This window comes from Scomber scombrus, chromosome 23 (assembly GCF_963691925.1).
Source record: "Scomber scombrus chromosome 23, fScoSco1.1, whole genome shotgun sequence".
Classification (NCBI taxonomy): Eukaryota; Metazoa; Chordata; class Actinopteri; order Scombriformes; family Scombridae; genus Scomber; species Scomber scombrus.
In genome coordinates this window covers 3,260,850-3,281,342 of record NC_084992.1, presented here as the reverse complement: position 1 = coordinate 3,281,342, position 20,493 = coordinate 3,260,850, and the positions used below count along the sequence as shown (strand labels likewise).

At 39.3% G+C, this 20,493-nt stretch overlaps 2 protein-coding genes across 2 annotated transcripts in view; one reads left to right on the top strand and one right to left on the bottom strand.

Annotated features, from left to right (window-relative positions):
• The window catches only part of LOC134006179 (zinc finger protein 208-like), a 1,001,836-nt gene that overhangs the window by 667,123 nt on the left and 314,220 nt on the right, over window positions 1-20,493 (top strand). The gene's annotated exons all lie outside the window — the stretch shown is intronic.
• Window positions 1-20,493, bottom strand: part of LOC134006183 (uncharacterized) — a 65,366-nt gene that overhangs the window by 9,210 nt on the left and 35,663 nt on the right. The window contains exon 17 of the mRNA XM_062445267.1: window positions 5,161-5,295. Coding sequence (XP_062301251.1) covers window positions 5,161-5,295 — 135 coding nt within the window. The remainder of the gene's footprint in view (window positions 1-5,160; window positions 5,296-20,493) is intronic.

The following is a 20,493-nucleotide window of genomic DNA, read 5'->3' as shown; positions in this document are numbered from 1 at the left end:
CCAATTCATTTGTGACTTACGGATCATGTTTTGTCTCCATTTCCACCCAAAATAGAAAACTGCAACAATAAACACGATGCAAACAACCAAAATAACAGCCAAACGGATTATGGCAGAAGAAGAACTGGACTGGATCTGAAAGAAATCATCTGCAAATGATACAACACACAGAAAACATGTAATTTATACAACACTGGATCTCAGCTATTTGAAAGTAAAACCAACATTTGAGACTAAAAATGATCTTTTACCTGGAACAATAATGTGTGTCTCTCTGATCTGGTTGATGTTGTTCTGTTCAACTTTACAGGTGAAGTTGTTGCTGTGTTTCTTCTCCACAGTCACTCTGCTGCTGACAGTATAGAGACCATCAGGACCGCTGACTGTCTCTGTAGGTCCAGCAGAGAGGAGGTTTCCCTTACTATCCAACCAAAGCACCTCAGGCTGTAGATTCCAGCCTTTAGACTCACACTGTAACACCACTCCTCCTCTGTCTCTGTCAATACCTGCTAAACTGATGACAGGCGAACAGACAGCACCTGATGCTGAGGGAAGAGAAAGATTTCAGTACAGTGGTAAAACAAAACAATCACCAAATAAATAATACGAAAGATCCCCAAATGTAAATGCTACAAGTTTGACTGGCGTAAGCAGTTCTTGCAAAGGGTCAGTTTGTGTCTTAATGTCTTTCCTGGGTTACTCATTTAGCCTACAACCTTAAAAAGCATTAACCCTCATTTAAAATGTGGTTGTACTCTTCATCTCTGAACAATAATGGCTGAAAGTTGTGTTAATTCTACCAACATTCTTTACGTCTTTCAGCCCATTGATGGACAGTGACGTTCGCCCTTTGTATGATGGATGTTTAACAGGTGTGAGGTCCTGACCAGCACGCCACACATGGAAGAATATGGGGTCCAAGTCAGATCTCGTCCACTCTACTATCCATGCAAAAACATCCTCTGCAGGTTTCAGTTGAAATGGAAAAATTATGTCATCACCAACTGTTGCCACTGTTTGCTGAAATGGACGAATTAACTGGGACTGACCTGGAAATAAAGGCAAATCTTCATTCCTGCAATAAGAGCTAGAAAATAAATCACTTCGTCCCTATGAGGCTTTTTTTTTAGAAGTGCTAGGTCTGTCATCAGCTGGATATCTGATAGACAGAAAGTGGTTTAATGACACAGAAGCACCCATGTGTAAGGTTTTCACGTTTTTCATCTACATACTGCATATTGGTTTTTAATTTATTTTTTGCTCACATTACAGTCTTTGCTCGAGAAGTAGCAACGTCAGTCAGGGAGGCATACCATGAACGTTTAGTAATTGGCTACATTTATAGTTTTGAGTGATATTTGTCTCAGCCACTGTTGGATGGATTTCATCTGCACCATCATGGAGCCAAAATTCACCAGAGACTGTTAGTGTTTAAGTTACCTCTACAAGAGTGTGTCAGGAGAAGATGGAGAGTCAAAATACAGAGGATTTTGTGTGAAGATTGAAGGGACGGTCTGTTTGCCTGGTGAAGCATCCTGCAGTCCTGAGAGTCATACAAAAAACAGAAAACAAGCTTTAGAATTAATGTTTGGGCAAAATAACCAGTCCAGTCAAAAATGAAGTCATAAGTAGGTCTAATTTATTTAGTTTTTTCATCTCAACTGGCATCAATCTCAATTTGGAATTAATAGTCCTGGGTAGACTACACATGAAAAGACAAAAATAATGACCATCTTCTACAAGATATATACTCTTTACTGATCCTGTGTTTGAATTCAGACCTTCACCGACAGAATACATTTTTGTTGAATGCCTCACTCTCCCTCTTCAGGACTGCTGAATGAGAAACATCTGAGTAATTTAATATTGGCGTTTTGTAACATCAGCTGATAAAACGCGCAGCACCGCAGCATTTTACACATTGCGCCGTTAATATCACCTGTTTAGTTGGAGCCGTTCATTTATTTATTGTACTGATGCACTTTATAGTCACATTCATATTTATTTCTTTATCTTTGCATTAAATGTTACCTGATTTTTATTGTTTGATGTACTGTTGTCGTGTTTTATGTGCCTTGTAAGGTGTCCTTGAGTGCTTTGAAAGGCTCCTTTAAATAAAATGCATTATTATTATTAGGCTATTATTATTTACTCTGAGCCTGCTAGCCTGAAACTTGTTACTATAGTAACGTCACAGTTACCTGTTTGAGGATTAACGTTGATAATGTTGACGTCACATGGCGCTGTTTTCATTAGTTTTTCGGGCTCTGCTGTTTTTTTCTGAGCAGGTTCTGCCTCAGATGATGTAGATTTATGTTTTAACCAGCGGTCTGTGTTTGTTTCCTTAAAGTTAATATCACTGTTAGCTTGTCTGTGTTATGCTAGCGGGAGGTACAGAGAGAGCTACAGGTGTGTTCAGGGTCGAAGTCAGACAGTCGGACACAGCGGTTTCGACCAGTCGTCCTGCAGTAAGCACCGCTGCAGACGTTGGTTGAACATTAATATACATCGCTGTACATTTTTTGAAGACATAAGGCGGCAGAATACATATTCCTACGTATATAAAAGTAGAACACAAATAATGGCAATGTGTCCAAGCGTATTCAATCTCATCTATGTATTGTGCAATTTAAGCAGGGTTATACTTTCACTTTCGTTATCAGGATGGTTAAGACTGTTACCTACTGAATTTCTTTAAAATATTTTGACACTGCTGGACTTGTTTAATCTATTAGCCTTCATCAGAGTCCTCTCTATGATACAGTGTCTTCAATATTTTCTATAAATTTGATAAAACGTTTCAATATCCACCAGTGTGATACCAAAACAAACACACTTCCTGTTCAAATAACCCCATAGTACCATTCTCAATACAGACCCACTCTTATTGTCGGTAAGGTGATACAGAGTTTTAAAATAGACATTAAATGAAACATGTACAAAAGGCTAAATTAAATTCAGAAGACAACTTACCTGCTCCGAGATTTGTCGGTCATTTCATTAGACTGCAAAGTAAAAGTCTGTAAATCATTGACAGGCTCCTGGCATTAAATTTCTCTGTCTTATCAGCTGCCGACTGCTCATGTGTTGCAAAGTAGTAATGGTCAAGCTTTTCTTTCTCCTTGACTTCCAAGTGCAGACATTAAGTGTTTTTCCTGCTTTTGTTGTTGCAACTGAAATAGATTAAATGTATAGTTAGGTTAGAAAGACACAAGGATTTTTTGCCGTCTAATTGCCTTCAATAAACCAATAAAGTGTATTTATATGGGCTCACTAAGCTCGGCCGCAGGAGAGAAACCCATTGAAAAGCTCATACAAAGAGTTTATACTTTTGGCTCCTACCCAACACAACCATTAACACTAACATCATGTATACAGTCACATTTATCTGTCTACAGCAACCTATTCTATATATGGTGTCATGTCAGAAAAGGTTAGAATGACAAATGTTACTGACCCTGCCAGCATCCCCAAGAGGCTTCAAAGTTTAAGAACATCTAATATCATGAAATTGATGAAGATAACAAAGAAACCGAAAAACAAATATGATTTTGACACAGATAAATGTTTAGAGGAAAGGTCAAGATGATCATTAAACTGATAAAGGATTACACTGGCAATTATTAATTTGTTCAGATAAGTTTATTTCAATTTGCTTTTTGGATTGTGTCTCAAAATTTTGTTTCCTAAATCTCAATGAAACACAAACTTGTTTCCAAAGCAGGATTATCCAGCTCCACAATGAAGAGGGTCTGGCATATGACCAAAAGCTCAGGGAAGAGCTGAGTGAACTTTGAGTTTAAAGTATTTTACTACACGTATTTTATTTTCTGTCTTACAGATCATAAAGCCTGAAGTCGTGCTGTTCAAACAGAAGAAATGACTGTTGGAAGTGTGCTGAACATGTATTTGTACAGTTTTTAAATCAATTTCATCATGAGTACTGTATGTAAAATTCTAATGAAAAACAACACAATCATGTACTCCAATATAATCTTACTTTCTACATCAAACATTTTACATTTGAATTTTGTGTTTTCTCTGTAACAAAGCAATGAGGGTTAAACTGAGTTCAAAACAAACAAAGAATTGTACATTCTGTATATTAGATAAGAAATATAATTAAACACAGCTAAGTTTATGTACATTTATTCGTTTATTCGCATTTTATTTACAAATACTGAAAGTTCAGTTAGATGATCTGTTCAGCCAGTTATAGATTGAATTATATCACAGCAACAGTGTTTATTTGTATCAAAATGAACAGTTAAACCACTGTGCTCTACTTGCTATGTCTGTTCCCACGTTCATAAGCATAGAGCTGCTGCAAAAAAAATTGACATAACACTGACCTATAATCACCTTTTAAGTTGACACTTTGAAGTTGTTACAGAGCAACATTATCATTCAATTGGAGTTTTGTCCACCTGCTGAATTTAAATTTTAGCTCTCTCCTCCACTATGTGTCTGTTTTCTGGTTTTTAGAGGTTTTCTCTCTTTCTTCTTTCTCTGCCTGTTGCAGCTGAAAATGACCCTATGAGAGCGCTGAGAGTGAACCAAAACAGTAAAGTTTCCTTCAGACACTAAATGTACACGTCACGTCTTTGACCCCTACAGCTTTCTCTAAAACTCCTGATCAAACATAGAGGAAAACTATCATGCTGAGAGAACATGACTTTGTTTTACATTCAGAATTAATGTGAATTCTGTGAGACAAATGTGTTCAATGAATCCCTTAAACATTAGGTGGAGTAAAGTCATGTTTCTCTCTGTGTACAGAGTGAAAATAGAAGAGAGCAGTCTCAGTATTTTGCCTCATTCACATTAAACTAGCTGGACAGGTTTTACTGCTCTGTAAGTACGATATCCACATGCACAGTAAATTAGTTAAAATTTAAATAATAATTCAAAATGCAAACCAGAATATCACAATACACTTTTGAACATATTTTGAACAAAATGTGTTTTGAATTGTTGATTATACCACAAGAAAAAACATAAAGATTAATTTTGGTTGACATTCAGCATTTAGGCATCTCAGGGTTGGTGATAAAAGTTGGTAAACAGGGAGAATATTGTAGTTTAAAAGGTGCAAAAAGTGAACTAAGATAAACTAAGATAAACTAAAACACTGTGTGGCAGCTGGGCTGATTATTATACTTCAGTGGTTGTTACGATCTCTTCATGACACTTGATGAGCTCAACGAGGAGTTTGTCTCCTTTGGCCCAATGCTTCAGGTCCTTCCATGTCAGGTTAGAGGGAGGAGAATGGAAACCAAAACCTGGGACCCATATCTATGAAATCCAGGTTCACAGATTATAACTAAATTATAATAATATAATAATAACAGTTTCAGTTAAAAATATTTTGGATTCAAGGTTACAGAGCTGAATAAATGAGAAAGAAAGAAAGAAAGAAAGAAAGAAAGAAAGAAAGAAAGAAAGAAAGAAAGAAAGAAAGAAAGAAAGAAAGAAAGAAAATGCAACAATAAACATTGAGAAATCAAAGACTTACTTTGACTTTCTTCTCAGCTCTAAGTGTAAATGACTCCTCAAATGTGAACATGATGGGGTTTTCATGGTTGAGCTTCAGTCGTAACTTCCAGCCTTCCAGTTTCAGGTCCTACAGGAGAGAAATTGGACACAAGAAGGAGGATGAAGGAAAAACAAACAAGTTAATGTTACAGTGTTAAATCCATGAGTGTGTGACATTTAAACTGTTCACATGAAAACAAGAGAAAGTAGATTCTGAGGTAAATACTGTAGAGGGTCGTTAGGGTCCATTTAAAATAATCCTGGATACACTTCATCAATGTAGAGCTACTAAACCTAACAGTACATGTTCTCATGTTTATACACAGTTCATCCTCACAAACACCATCACCTCTTTAGACTTGTTGGTGAGACGGAGATATTCTCCATGTGGGTCGATCTTCATAAAGACCTCTGTTGAGTTTTTGCTGGACCTCTGTGGGAGACAACACACACACACACACACACACACACACACACACACACACACACACACACACACACACACACACACACACACACACACACACACACACACACACACAATTGAATTCAGTCTGAAAATAGTTATTTCTTATGTCTCAGATTTTCTCTCATGGTTAGTAACAGTTTAGTTTGTTCTCAGTAATAAATCAGTGTTGGAAGGAGAAGTTAAAAAAAAAAAGATGACTTCAGTTATTTGATGTATTTTATGTGCTTGACTGGTCTGTATTGTTACAAAAACACAACTAGTGACTGAAAGACTATTTAGAGATGTCATAGAATCATAATGAGAGAAGCCTTTGTCTTTTATTACAGCTGTAATGGAAGTTTATCTTTAATTTCTTCTACTAATTGTGAATTCAACACACAAACTGTAAAGTAGTCCTATGAACTAAATTGAACATTAACATAAAACATTCATCAACAAAATCTAATGTTTATCTCACAGGACAATGAGAGTAGACACTCTTGGTTAATGTTTAGAATAAATATCTGATGTACATGTTCATATACTGAGGTACTGATACAGTGTTCATCCAATCCAAAAAATATTACCGGACTGGATGTGTTGCTGTCATCGATTGTTTTAACGGTACTGTTGGTTTGAGTTCTCTATGGACAGACTTTTGTCTCCCCACAAACACACACACACACACACCCCACCCTTTAAAAAATGCTGCCTTCTCCACCTATAGCAGGATTACCAAAGGACCAGTGTCGGCTGTTACTTAAAGTGAGAACTTTGGTTAAACTGTTTCCATGGATACTTGTCAGCCAATCAGATCATTTTCACAGCACCTGACTACTTACACTGTAAACATACTGCGTGTGTTTTGTTTGTGTTTTGTTCTTTTTTTCTTTTTTCCCCTTGTTCTCTTCTGACAATGCTGTAGTTACTATGGACATTTCTCCATCTATGTCTACTACATTGAGAGGCTGCATTTCAGGATCATCACTTTTAGAAAGGTTCTTGTTTCCTCCTCCATCAGTTTCATCCCTGCAGCTTCTCTTGGTCTCTGTGTAAAAATAAAGGCAGTGATATTATAGAATAAAATACTTTTACTTCCATCTCAGGAAGTTTGATGTCAGTCTAACATGAGATATAAGACTAACAATTAGACTGTATTACAAACGTTTAAGCACTCCATGAATCAAAATATTAAATAAAAGACCCTGTGAGAGGCACCACTATTCATATGTGCATTTTCAAAGAATTGCAGTTCTTTTGTGACTTACTGATCATGTTTTGTATCCATTTCCTCCCGAAAAAAAAGAAAACAAAAAACACGATGCAAACAACCAAACTAACAGCCAAACCGATGACGGCAGGAGAAGAACTGGACTGGGCCTTAAAGAAATCATCTGCAAATGATACAACACAGAAAAACAACATGTAATTTATACAACACTGGACCTCCGCTATTTGAAAGTAAAACCAACATTCGAGAATAAAGGTGGCCTCTTTTACCTGCAACAATAATGTATGTCTCTCTGGTCTGGTTGATCTTGTTCTGTTGGACTCTACAGGTCATGTTGTTGCTGTGTCTCTTCTCCACAGTCACTCTGCTGCTGACAGTATAGAGACCATCAGGACCTCTGACTGTCTCTGTAGGTCCAGCAGAGAGGAGGTTTCCCTCACTGTCCAGCCAGAGCACCTCAGGCTGTGGATGCCAGCCTTTAGACTCACACTGTAACACCACTCCTCCTCTGTCTCTGTCCAACCCTGCTAAATTGATGAAAGGTGGGGAGACTGCATCTGATACTGAGAGAAGAGAAAGACATTTTAATACAGTGGTAAACAAAACAATCAAAAAATAAATAATACGAAAGATCCCCAAACTGTAAAGCTAATTTAATATGGTAAAGCAAATGTATTCTGTATCTGATAATTATTCAATTTCCTAAATCTTTAATCATGCTTTCTATTGGGCCATTAATCACAGTTGGTTCACAAAGTGCTGACATCTCACATATCTTACTGTTACCAATTCTGAAGTTGGAAATTCACAAGCCTTTGTGGCTGTAAACACTGGCTGAATTTGATGCCAGTGTGATTTTTCAGAAATAACTGTTGATCTCTTTTAACTACAATGATGCAGCAGTAGTCAGTCCTATAATACAATGGTGGCTGTCTCATATATCTGTGGATTTGTGAGGGTACAGATTAAGGCAAGGCAACTCAATGTGCTTTACATGAAAATAAACATTTGACAGTAAGACTTAGAAGCATTAACTATATCCATTATTTGGAGTTTTGTCATATTATCTTATTAATTGTCCATCTTCCAACCCTTAACTCAAGCAGTGAAAGACCATTTTTATGGTAGATGTTTTAACCTGTCAAAGCCGAAAAGGCACAGGTGGAATTATTAATATTAATGATGGCTGCTTTGCATTTAGGTGACTATTGTGTACAGTCACTCACTGACATGGTGTACTCTGACAATTAATGGAGCTATTGTTAATGTTGTCATTTCCACTTGTGCCTTTTCGGCTTTGAACTGTCAAAATCTCTGCTGTGAAAAGGACATTAGCTGCCAAAAACCTTTAGATTAAAAATAAAATGTAATGAAGATGTAATAAAATAAAAACCCTGCATGTTTCTGAAATCAAAGACCCATTATATTACATTTATTAGAAAATGCTAAAAATCTAGTGTTAAATCTGCCACAACTAGGCCAACACTATTTGTAAACTGCATATGTTCTGTGCTACAAGGCATAAACAGTTCTTGCAAAGGGTCAGTTTGTGTCTGAATTTACTTCCTTCCTGTCTTGGAGGTCTACAGACATTTCCTTTGACTTCATGGTTTGGTTTCTGCTCTGACATGCACTGTCAACAGTGGGACCTTATATAGACAGGCGTGTGCCTTTCTAAATCATGTCCAATCAATTTATTTACTACAGGTTGACTCCAGTCAAATTTTAGAAACATCTCAAGGATGATCAGTGGAAACATGATGCACCTGAGCTCAATGTTGAGTGTCATAGCAGAGGGTGTGAATACTTATGTACATGCGATATTTCAGTTTTTTATTTTTAATACATTTGCAAAAAATTCTAAAAAACGTTTTTCGCTTCGTCATTATGGGGTATTGTGTCTAGATTGATGAGAGGAAAAAGAGGAATTTGATCAATTTTGGAATAAGGCCAAAAGTGGAATAAGGAGAAAGTGAAGGATTGTGAATACTTTCCAGATGCACTATATATATATATATATATATATATATACCTATCAATATTATACAATCAATTTAATGAGCTGAGCTGAAAAAGCATTAACCCTCATTTAAAATGTGGTTGTACTCTTCATGTCTGAGCAATAATAGCTGAAAGCTGTGTTGATTCTACCAACACACTTCATTTCATAAACTTCACCAATCACATACAATGTAGCTGACGCTCATAATAATGTTCTATGGGTTGCCATGACAACACAGGAAGTCAGTGTGTAATTTATATGTTGATATCTGATTTCTTTTTATTATTATTTTATATGTGTATATATAAATATATATATGCTTATATACTTTATGGTCATGGTTTCTGCCAAACCTTTGTTTTGTAGGGAATGTTTTGGGCGCAACCACTTCCTGTCGGGGTTACATGTGATGAATGTTGTGAGCGGGAATTAAGAGTTAGAAAGAGAGACGAGAGAGGATGATGGTGCGGCGCACCTTTTTTCGATGTTCAACTTATCTACTGCTGGTTTGCAAGGCGCACACGGTAGAATAATTATTTTGGTTAATTTTGTTGGGCATTTGTGTCAAAGAAATGTATGACTGAGATTGATGTATGTGATTGCTGAAATATTTTTTGTTTGTTTCTAGTTTTCACGGTGTTTCATCACTGAAGGTGAATAAAGTGATTGTGGACATCAGTAAGAAGCGTGGTTCTTAACCGGAGTAGATACAGTGAAAACGTGTCCTAATCCATCCGGAGGTTTCAGCGTGCAACAGTGCTTTCATCCTGCAGCAGGCTACAGGCTTCGGCGTGCAACATTGCTTCTCATCCTGTAAAGAGCTACAGGCTTCGGCGTGCAACGTTGCTTCTCATCCTGCAACGAGCTACAGGTTTCAGCGTGCATTACCTGGAGCCTTTTCAGGCTACAACGTGAGTCCTCAGGTTAGACTGTGCAACTTGCTGTACCTCAGGAGGTTGATGGATAGAACATATGCCAAAGATTAATCATAACAAACAAGAAATTAAAGGGACTCAGAACTTCAAAAAGTGTGTAAAGATATCAATTGAATGTTCTGATAATAACTGCTATCATTTTGCTGTTTTTTGTTTGCAAGACTGAAACGTGAATCCATATTGTATATTACAGAGGCTGAGACTGTTTAAAATGTATTTGGTTTCTATAAGCCTATAAGCTAAGCTCAGGTGCTAACTAAGTGTTAAGAGTGTTATTCTTGTGCTGTTTTGGTTATTTACTACCAACTACAACTGTTATATCCCTGTAACTTATCTTACTCACCCTGCCTTCTCCATATAATACTTCTTGAAGGTTAAAAATGTCTCAAAGTGGTGATAGACAGTCTGATGATATGCTGCAAGAGCAAGATGAAGGAAAGAGTGAAGCATCTGAGAAATCTGAGACAAAAATAAGAAAATCCTCTCATGAAAGAATATTAACACCTAAAATGCAGGAACTGAAAGAGCAAGAGTTAATTCAAAAGGAGAAGAAGTTTAAAGCAACGTATGAGAAGTGGAAAAACAATGTAAGAGACATTCGTACAAGGTTAAAGCAAGTGTGCTCTGAGGGTGACATGTATAACATGATGGATGAAGCTGAGAAGCTAGAGTCCGAGTTAAAGGAGATATATGACAGTATTCGACTCCAAACAGCACCAAGTCAAGAAATTCGGAGAAAAGTAGATGCATGCTCAGCTGTGACAGCAGACTTACTGCAATTGATGAGAGTGCGTCTAACGGAAGATGGAGGTGAATTTGATGCTGTGGCAGAAAGATCAAGATTACGCATGATACTCGATAATGAATATGCTAGATCCATATATGGATCTGCAGCCTCCAGAATTACTGCACCCAGTTGTCACCATTCTGGCCACCTCTCAGAGTCACCTAGCATTACAGCTAAGAGGGCAGAGATGACTGCTCTGTTGGCTGCAAAGAAAGCTGAAATTGATATGGAAAGGGCCATTGAAGCTCAACGTCAACAGTTGAAAAAACTTGAAAATCAGAGAGACATTGAAGTCATTAAGGCAAGGTTAAATGTATACACAGAAGAAGAAATAAAGGAAAGGGATGGGACATGCAGTTCTGTACGCAGCAAAGTGAATGATGCAAACCCACCCACTCACTACATCCCAGATCAAGAACTGCAAACTGTGCAAAAGGAGACAACCTTGGTCCAGACATTACAAGAGTCATTAGCTCTTACTCGCCTTCCAACTCCGGAACCCACTGTATTCTCAGGTGATCCTTTGAAGTTTACAGAATGGAGCACACGCTTTAAAGCTCTTATAGAGAGGCGGTGCTCTAACCCTGCAGATAGACTGTTCTACTTACAAAAGTACATAGCAGGGGAGGCAAAATCTTCTCTTGAAGGCAGTTTCTATAGGAAGGATGAAGAAGCCTATCAACAGGCATGGGAAAGATTGAATGCCAGATATGGTCATTCCTTTGTAGTGCAACGGGCATTCAGAGAGAAGCTCAATAGTTGGCCAAAGATTGGTGGAAAAGAGTACGTCAAGCTGAGAGAATTCAGTGATTTCCTCCAAACATGTAGTAATGCTATGCCTCATATAAAGGGTCTACAGGTTCTGAATGACTGTGAGGAAAACCAGAAAATGCTCGTTAAACTTCCTGAATGGGTGACATCCAGGTGGAACCGTCACGTTACAGAGCAGCTGGATCGAGGTAATGACTATCCAAGCTTTCATAACTTTGCGTCATTCATCTCTAAAGAGGCACACATAGCATGCTATCCAGTGTCATCCTTACATGCTTTAAGGCACTCTACTGAGATACCAGTGAGAGAGATGAAACGCTCAAAAGCAAACACATTTGCCACAAATTTGAAAGCCCCAGTTCCATCGAGCTCCACAGCCAAATTTGACCTTGATGAAATCAAGTCAAGAGATGTTGAGAAAACAAAGAAATGGAGCACACCATTACAAAACTCAAACACAGGCAAGTGTATCTGCTGTGGAGAAAACCATTCCATACATAAATGCAAGAGGCTAATGGAAATGTCTGCAGAGGAAAAGAAAAAATGCATACATGAAAATAAGCTGTGTTTTGCATGTCTGAGAAGGGGTCACAACTTTAGGGACTGTAGAAACAGAGCCATGTGTGGCATATGCAGAAAGAGTCATCCAACTGCATTACATGAAGATCGTTCTCCAACAGAGACACCATCAACACAAAGTACATTTGATGAAAATACATCCTCACTATCCTACTGTGTGAATGGAAGTGAAGGTGGAAGTACATCAATGATTGTGCCAGTGTGGATCTCAGCACCTAACGCTCCTGATACAGAGACCCTAGCATATGCCCTACTGGACACACAAAGCAGCCACACATTTGTCGATCAGCAGGTGTGTGAAAAGCTCCAGGCAGCAATGGAACCAGTTAAGCTCAAGCTCTCCACGATGATGGGGAAAGACTCAGTGGTGAAAAGTCAAAGAGTATGTGGTCTTAAAGTCAGAGGATTCTCCTCAAACATTTCCATTGACTTGCCTCCAGCCTATACGAGGGACTTCATTCCTCTTGACCGCGCACATATTCCCACCTGTCACAGCCAATACATGGAAGCACCTTGTCGACATAACCCAGGAGATACACCCACTGATGGACTGTGGTGTCGGATTATTGATGGCTATGACTGCTCCAGAGCTCTAATTCCAAGAAAGGTCATCACTGGAGGCGACCATGAGCCTTATGCTGTTAAAACAGACCTTGGTTGGAGCATTGTGGGAAGCGCATCACAACGTTTGAATGCTATAAACGTGACTGGGCTTTTGTCATCGGGTATCTGTCAGAGAGTTACCACCTATAACACCATCAGCTGTCATTAAGGCCCTTGAGTCCGATTTTGCAGACACAAAACCAGGTGACAAAAGCATATCTCAAGAAGACATTTGCTTCCTGCAGATCTTAAAAGGAGGAGTCCAGCAAAATGAGCATGGTCACCTTGAGATGCCTCTTCCTTTCAAAGCACGTCCTCACCTCCCAGACAATAAGACACTGGCTTTGGCCCGGTTGAAGCAACTTAAAAGGAAGCTGGACAGAGATCCTAAGTTCAAAAATGACTATGTAAGGTTCATGGAAGGCGTTTTCAAAGATGGTGATGCAGAGAAAGTAGACACCCAACCAGAGCGGGGGAAACTCTGGTATATCCCTCATCAAGGGGTGTACCACCCCAGGAAACCAGACAAAATCAGGGTGGTTTTTGACTGCTCTGCAAAGTACGAAGGCACCTCATTAAATGACCATCTGTTAACAGGACCCAACCTTACAAATGGTCTCACAGCTGTACTGTGCCGTTTCCGTAAACATCCTGTTGCAATCATGTGTGATGTGGAGAAAATGTTCCACAGGTTTCATGTCAACAAAGAACACAGAGATTATTTGCGGTTTCTCTGGTGGGAAAACGGGGACACCAACTCAGAACCCACAGAATACCGCATGAAGGTGCACCTATTTGGAGCGTCATCTTCCCCTGGCTGCGCCAATTATGGCATGAAACACCTTGCCAGTCAAAATGAGAAAGAGTTCCCGTCTGCGGCTAGCTTCATCAGGAAGCATTTCTATGTTGATGATGGGCTCATAAGTGTGGAGTCGGTTGGTGAGGCGATTGAGCTAGTGAGAGAAGCCCAAGCTCTGTGTGCCAAAGGAAAGCTGCACCTCCACAACTTCCTTTCCAACAGCCGAGAGGTGCTAGAGTCTATCGATGTTGCAGAACGTGCTGTGGAGGTGAAAAATGTTGATCTCAACCATGACGACTTACCAGTGCAAAGAGTGCTAGGGATAAGATGGAAGGTTGAAAGCGACTGCTTCTCCTTCAAGGTGTCACTTGACGAGAAACCAGCGACAAGACGAGGGATTCTCTCAATTGTAGCCTCTTTATATGACCCTCTAGGGTTTCTAGCCCCATTCATCCTTGAAGGAAAAAGGGTGCTACAAGAGATGTGTCAGAAAGGTACAGGGTGGGATGAACCACTACCCTTGGGTTTGAAGTTAAGGTGGGAGACTTGGATGAAGGATTTGGAGAATCTTGAGAAAATTGAGATTCCAAGATGCTTCATACCTGAGGTTTGGTGAGGTTCAGAGAGTGGAGCTTCATGACTTTTCTGATGCGAGCAGCCAAGGATATGGCCAGTGCTCTTACATTAGAGTGGTGAGCAAAGAGAATGTGCACTGCTCCTTGGTCATGGGCAAAGCGAGAGTTGCTCCAACCAAAATACTCACCATACCGAGATTGGAGCTAAACGCTGCAGTAACCTCAGCAGCTGTGAGCAACATGTTAAGGGAGGAGCTAGAGCTCAAGATAGATGAGGAATATTTTTGGACAGATTCTCGAGTGGTTCTAGGTTACATCAACAATGAAGCCAGACGGTTTCATGTCTTTGTTGCAAACCGGGTCCAGAGAATTAGAGAAACCACTGACACAAGACAATGGTACTATGTCGACACAGGAGAAAACCCTGCCAACCATGCCTCCAGAGGCCTCAAGGTGGCTGACCTTATCAACTCAAATTGGCTCTACGGTCCCAAGTTTTTATGGGAGAGAAAAATAGCCACAAATCAGGTTACATCGGAGCTTCTGATGGGAGATCCGGAGGTGAGGAGTACACTGGTGCTGAAAACTGAGGCTGCAAGGCAATTTGACATCCAAGGGCATCTGTCACGGTTCTCCAGATGGATCACAGCGGTCAAGGTCATCGCTCGCATCCGGCGGTTGGCTAAGAGGATCAAAACCACAGAACCTTTAAATGTGGAAGAAAGAAGGCAAGCTGCACTGACTCTCGTCAAGTTTGCACAACAAGATGCTTTTCAAAGAGAGTTGAACATGCTTAGCCAGGAATCAGGAAAACTTCCTTGTAACCACCAACTCTATCAGCTCGACCCATTCCTCCAAGATGGTATAATGAGAGTGGGAGGAAGACTGAGAAAGGCACCTGTGACTCTTGAATTGAGACATCCAGTAATACTCCCTAAAAATGGTGCTGTCACAAACCTCATCATCGCACACCATCATGACAAAATACAACACCAAGGCAGAGGACAAACTCTGAATGAACTACGAACCAATGGTTATTGGATTGTTGGTGGAAGTAAAGCTGTGGCCCAACACATCAGGCAGTGTGTACAGTGTAGGAGAGCTCGCGCACCACCAGAGGAACAACGGATGGCAGATTTACCTAGCGACCGCGTTGATCCTACACCACCGTTCACTTACTGCGGTATGGACTGCTTCGGTCCCTTCCACACCAAACAAGGTCGTAAAGAACAAAAACGGTATGGCCTCCTCTTCACATGTCTCTGCTCCAGGGCAGTGCACAAAGAAATGCTAGAGGACATGACGACCGATGCATTCATCAGTGCCTTAAGATGCTTCATCGCTATCCGTGGAGCTGTTAGACACATCAGATCTGATCAGGGCACTAACTTTGTGGGAGCAAAAAATGAAATGGCAAAGGCTCTAAAAGAACTCAATAAGGAAAGAGTGGCTTCATACCTGGCAGACAGGCAGTGCGACTTCCAGATGAATACGCCGTACTCAAGTCACACTGGGGGTGTATGGGAGCGTCAAATCAGGACAGTGAGAAGCGTACTGTGCACAGTCCTGGCCGACAGTGCTGGAAGGTTGGACGATACTTCCTTAAGGACTTTCTTTTATGAAGCTATGTCCATTGTAAATAACCGTCCGCTCACTGTAGATAACATCAGCGATCCCACAAGTTTAGAGCCGCTCACACCAAATCATTTGATCACAATGAAATCCTCTGTACCACTTCCCCCACCAGGCAAGTTCATCAGGGAAGATCTGTATGCTAAAAAACGGTGGAGAAGGGTTCAATATCTGTCCAAGCAATTTTGGCACAGATGGAGAAAAGAATATCTATCAAACCTTACTCTCAGACAGCGATGGCTTGCACCAAGGCACAACGTGGAAGTGGGCGATATCGTGATCATTAAAGAGGAGGACGTCCCTCGCAATGACTGGAAACTTGCCAGGGTTGTTGAAGCACATGAGGATGATGACGGACTAGTACGGAAAGTGACAGTGCAGATGGGGGAGAGGAAGTTAGGAAAAAGGGGGGAACGACTCAACCAGCCTTCCATCGTTCAAAGATCCATTCAGAAGTTAGTGGTTCTAGTTAAAGGTAGCTAAAGGTGGTCATTACACAGTAGTTCATCCATAATTGGGTAATATTTGTGTAGAAATGTAAATTCTATTGTTAATTTGTTCATTTTCTATAAGGACACAACAGAACAATGCCTTGAAATTACCATTGATTATTTGGAAGAGTGTAAATGTATTTGACATCTACAATTGTGTTAATCAAAGGGTAATTTGGTGGGTGTGTAGCTGACGCTCATAATAATGTTCTATGGGTTGCCATGACAACACAGGAAGTCAGTGTGTAATTTATATGTTGATATCTGATTTCTTTTTATTATTATTTTATATGTGTATATATAAATATATATATGCTTATATACTTTATGGTCATGGTTTCTGCCAAACCTTTGTTTTGTAGGGAATGTTTTGTGCGCAACCACTTCCTGTTGGGGTTACGTGTGATGAATGTTGTGAGCGGGAATTAAGAGTTAGAAAGAGAGACGAGAGAGGATGATGGTGCGGCGCACCTTTTTTCGATGTTCAACTTATCTACTGCTGGTTTGCAAGGCGCACATGGTAGAATAATTATTTTGTTTAATTTTGTTGGGCATTTGTGTCAAAGAAATGTATGACTGAGATTGATGTATGTGATTGCTGAAATGTTTTTTGTTTGTTTCTAGTTTTCACGGTGTTTCATCACTGAAGGTGAATAAAGTGATTGTGGACATCAGTAAGAAGCGTGGTTCTTAACCGGAGTAGATACATACAACATGTACAAGAATGTGCCAACTTACCAACAACAAGCTCAACAAAGGATTCTTTATTGAGTTGAAGAATGAAGCATCTGTATTTTCCCTCATCAGAAAGTTTCACTTTAGAGAGTTTCAGTGAAAGGTCTCCCTGCTTCAGCCCATTGATGGACAGTGATGTTCGGCCCTTATATGATGGATGTTTAGCAGTTATGACGTCCTGACCAGCACGGCGCACATGGACATTTATGGTGTCTAAGTCAGGTCTCGTCCAATCCACTGCCAGGGCAGCAACATCCTCTGCAGGATGCAGATGACATAGCAACATGATGTCATCACCAACTGTTGCTATTATTGGCTGAGATGGACCAATTAACTGGAACTGACCTGGAGAGAAACACAGATGTTCATTCCTGCAAGTAAGAGCTAGAGAGCTAAATCGTTTAATCTCGTCAAGACTATTTTCATTTGAAATTAATCAGAAGTGTAGTGTCTGTCTTCAATTGGACACCATTTTTCATTTAACCCTCTGAATCACAAGCAGTTTCTGGTCGTTTTTTTGCTTCTGTCTCATTTTTCTCTGCAAGTCCTGCACCTCTATAGATTCAGGACAACCATGGCTATAGGCTGATGTAACTCAATTATGTCTTCATGCAGTGTATCAAAATTTAAAGCTATAAATCATTAGAAAAAAGAAAAACAGAAATTGAATTTCTCTGATTTTATTCTTTTAAAAACATACATTACCCTCAGTTTTTGGATTGGACAAATGGTTTGTAAATGCCAGTCATTTAAAAATAAGTGGTATGCTCAAATATTGCAACGTCAGTCAGGCAGGCAAACCATGAAAGTTTATTACATGGCCGCAATTACAGTTTTGAGTGAAATGTCTCAGCCAGTGTTGCATGGATTGTTATGAAATTTGATACAGATATTTTCCCTTGAGGATAAACTGTAAACATTTTTAGTGATCTACGTACTTTTCATCGACACCATCATGAGGGAAAAATTCACCTGAGATCATGTTAGTGTTTAAGTTACCTCTACAAGTTAGAAGAAGATGGAGAACCAAAACACTGAGGATTTTAAGCGGAAATTGAAGGTACAGTCTGTTCATCCGGTGAAACATCCTGCAGTTCTGAAATGTTTTAAAAAGAGATCAGTGATACAATGAACAGAAAACATGTTTTAGAATTAGTGTTTGGGCAAAATTAGTCAAAAATAAAGTCAAAAGTAGGTTTAATTTATTCATTTTGTTCTACGTTTATTCATCTCAACTGTTTTGTGGACTTGACTTAGCCAATTTCCATTTGGAATTAATAGTCCTCTCATGGGTGGACTACACATGAAAAGACTAAATTAATCACCATCTTCTACATGATATATAATCTTTATTGATCCTCTATTACAATTCAGACATTCACTGACAGAATACATTCCTACCTATATAAAAGTAAAACACAAATAATGGCAATGTGTCCAAGCATATTACATCTCATCTATGTATTGTGCAATTTAAGTAGAGTTATACTTTCACTTTTGGTGCCAGGATGGTTAAGATTGTTACCGACTGAATTTCTTAAAAATATTTTGACACAGCCTGAGACAGCCTTCATTTGAGTCCTCTCTATGATACAAAGTCCAGTGTCTTCAATATTTTCTATAAATCTGATAAAACTTTTCAGTATCCACCTGTGTGATACCAAAACTAACACTTCCTGTTCAATTAACCCCATAAACCTTCAGCTGATCGAATGTGATAATAATAATAATATCACAATGACAATCACATTAGAAATACATTTAATGTATGGTCACAATCTTTCTCACACAAAGGTTTTGAAATATAGTTAATAATCTGTTACAGAGTATTACCGCAGAGCAGAGACCAGTCTGAATACAGGCCCACTCTTATTGTCGGTAAGGTGATACATAGTTTTAATATATAAGTTAGATGAAACATGTAGAAAAGTGTAAGTTAAAATCAGAAGACAACGTACCTGCTGCGATATGTGTCCGTTATCTTATTAGACTGCACTGCTAAAGTCAGTAAATCATTGACAGGCTCCTGAGTGTTATTTGCTTTGGCTTAACAACTGCTGACTGCTTATGTGTTGTAAGGTAGTAATGTCCAAGCTTATGAATCACAACAAAGTCACTACACATAGAGCAGGTTCTAAACCCTACTCTTCAGGTTGTAATTTTAAAGAGACCCAACATTCCCACATGAGCAGCACATGGCGACAATAAATAATCATCATAATGCATCTGTAGCAGCACTGTGGCCAGTGTTGATACTGCACCCCCCCCCCCCCCCCCCCCCCCCCCCCGGGCATTTTTGCATCTGACATTGGAATATAATGACCAGTCAGTTTTCTAGGTTTGTTGCAGCAATGATGTGCAGAGACTCTTCAGACGGCCAAAAAACAAAAGTTAAATAAAAAAGAAGAAGAGATTTCCTGTTGTAAAAGTTATGCTAACTTTAGGGATTCTTGAACCAATCAGAAAGTCACGGCTGGTCGACCCCTCTTGACTGAGAGCCTATAACTCAAAGACTGTTAAACCACAGGAAGAGGAAGTTCTGAACTGCATTATATTTAAGCTGCAGTCAGTCTGATGTTCAGACAGTCAGCAGCAAGACATCATGGACGTCACAGCTCTCTGCTTCAGACTGTGTGAGTACTCACTTGTCATGTTTCTTTTCTCTTTATACGTTTTATATAGTCCTGTATATCAAAGCATTTCTGTCTGATGTACAACTCTGTTCCTTTGTTTATCCAGTGATTTTTGAAATCATTCAGCTGGGGACACAAATTCATAAAAGTGGTAAGTAACAAATACAAAATCCCAGGTATAATTTTGTACCATCATTTGTATCATTCATTCATCTAAAGACTCAAGGTTGACGTGAACCTTTTGAATCTATGACGTAATCTAGGTTCCTCCAACTGTTTCATTTTTTATTTTGTGAAGGGTTTAATCATTAAGTTATTAAATAATGTTGCTGGTGAATACCTGAATGTATCTCACAAAGAGACACAATTTAAACTGTTTCTGTCACAAGGTGGAGGCACTTCTGGATGTTTCATTTGGGACTTTTTGAAAAATAATCACCTCTTGGTTTCAGATGCAGATTTTCTTCGTGTCACTCCAAACAGACTGCAGCACTTTCAATTTGACTCAGTTTCTATTGACTGTGTTGGCTTTGATAACTCAAGTAAGTTTAGAGTGATCAGGAATATGGAGGAATTTACACCAGCATGTGGTATTAAGAGGACACCAACAGGATCCCTCTGCACCATTGATAGAGCCTTTCCTGAAGACAGTGGAGAATACTGGTGTGAGACTGATGGAGGAGAGAGAAGCAACAGTATCAACATCAATGTCACTGGTACAGTATATTTATTGTGTT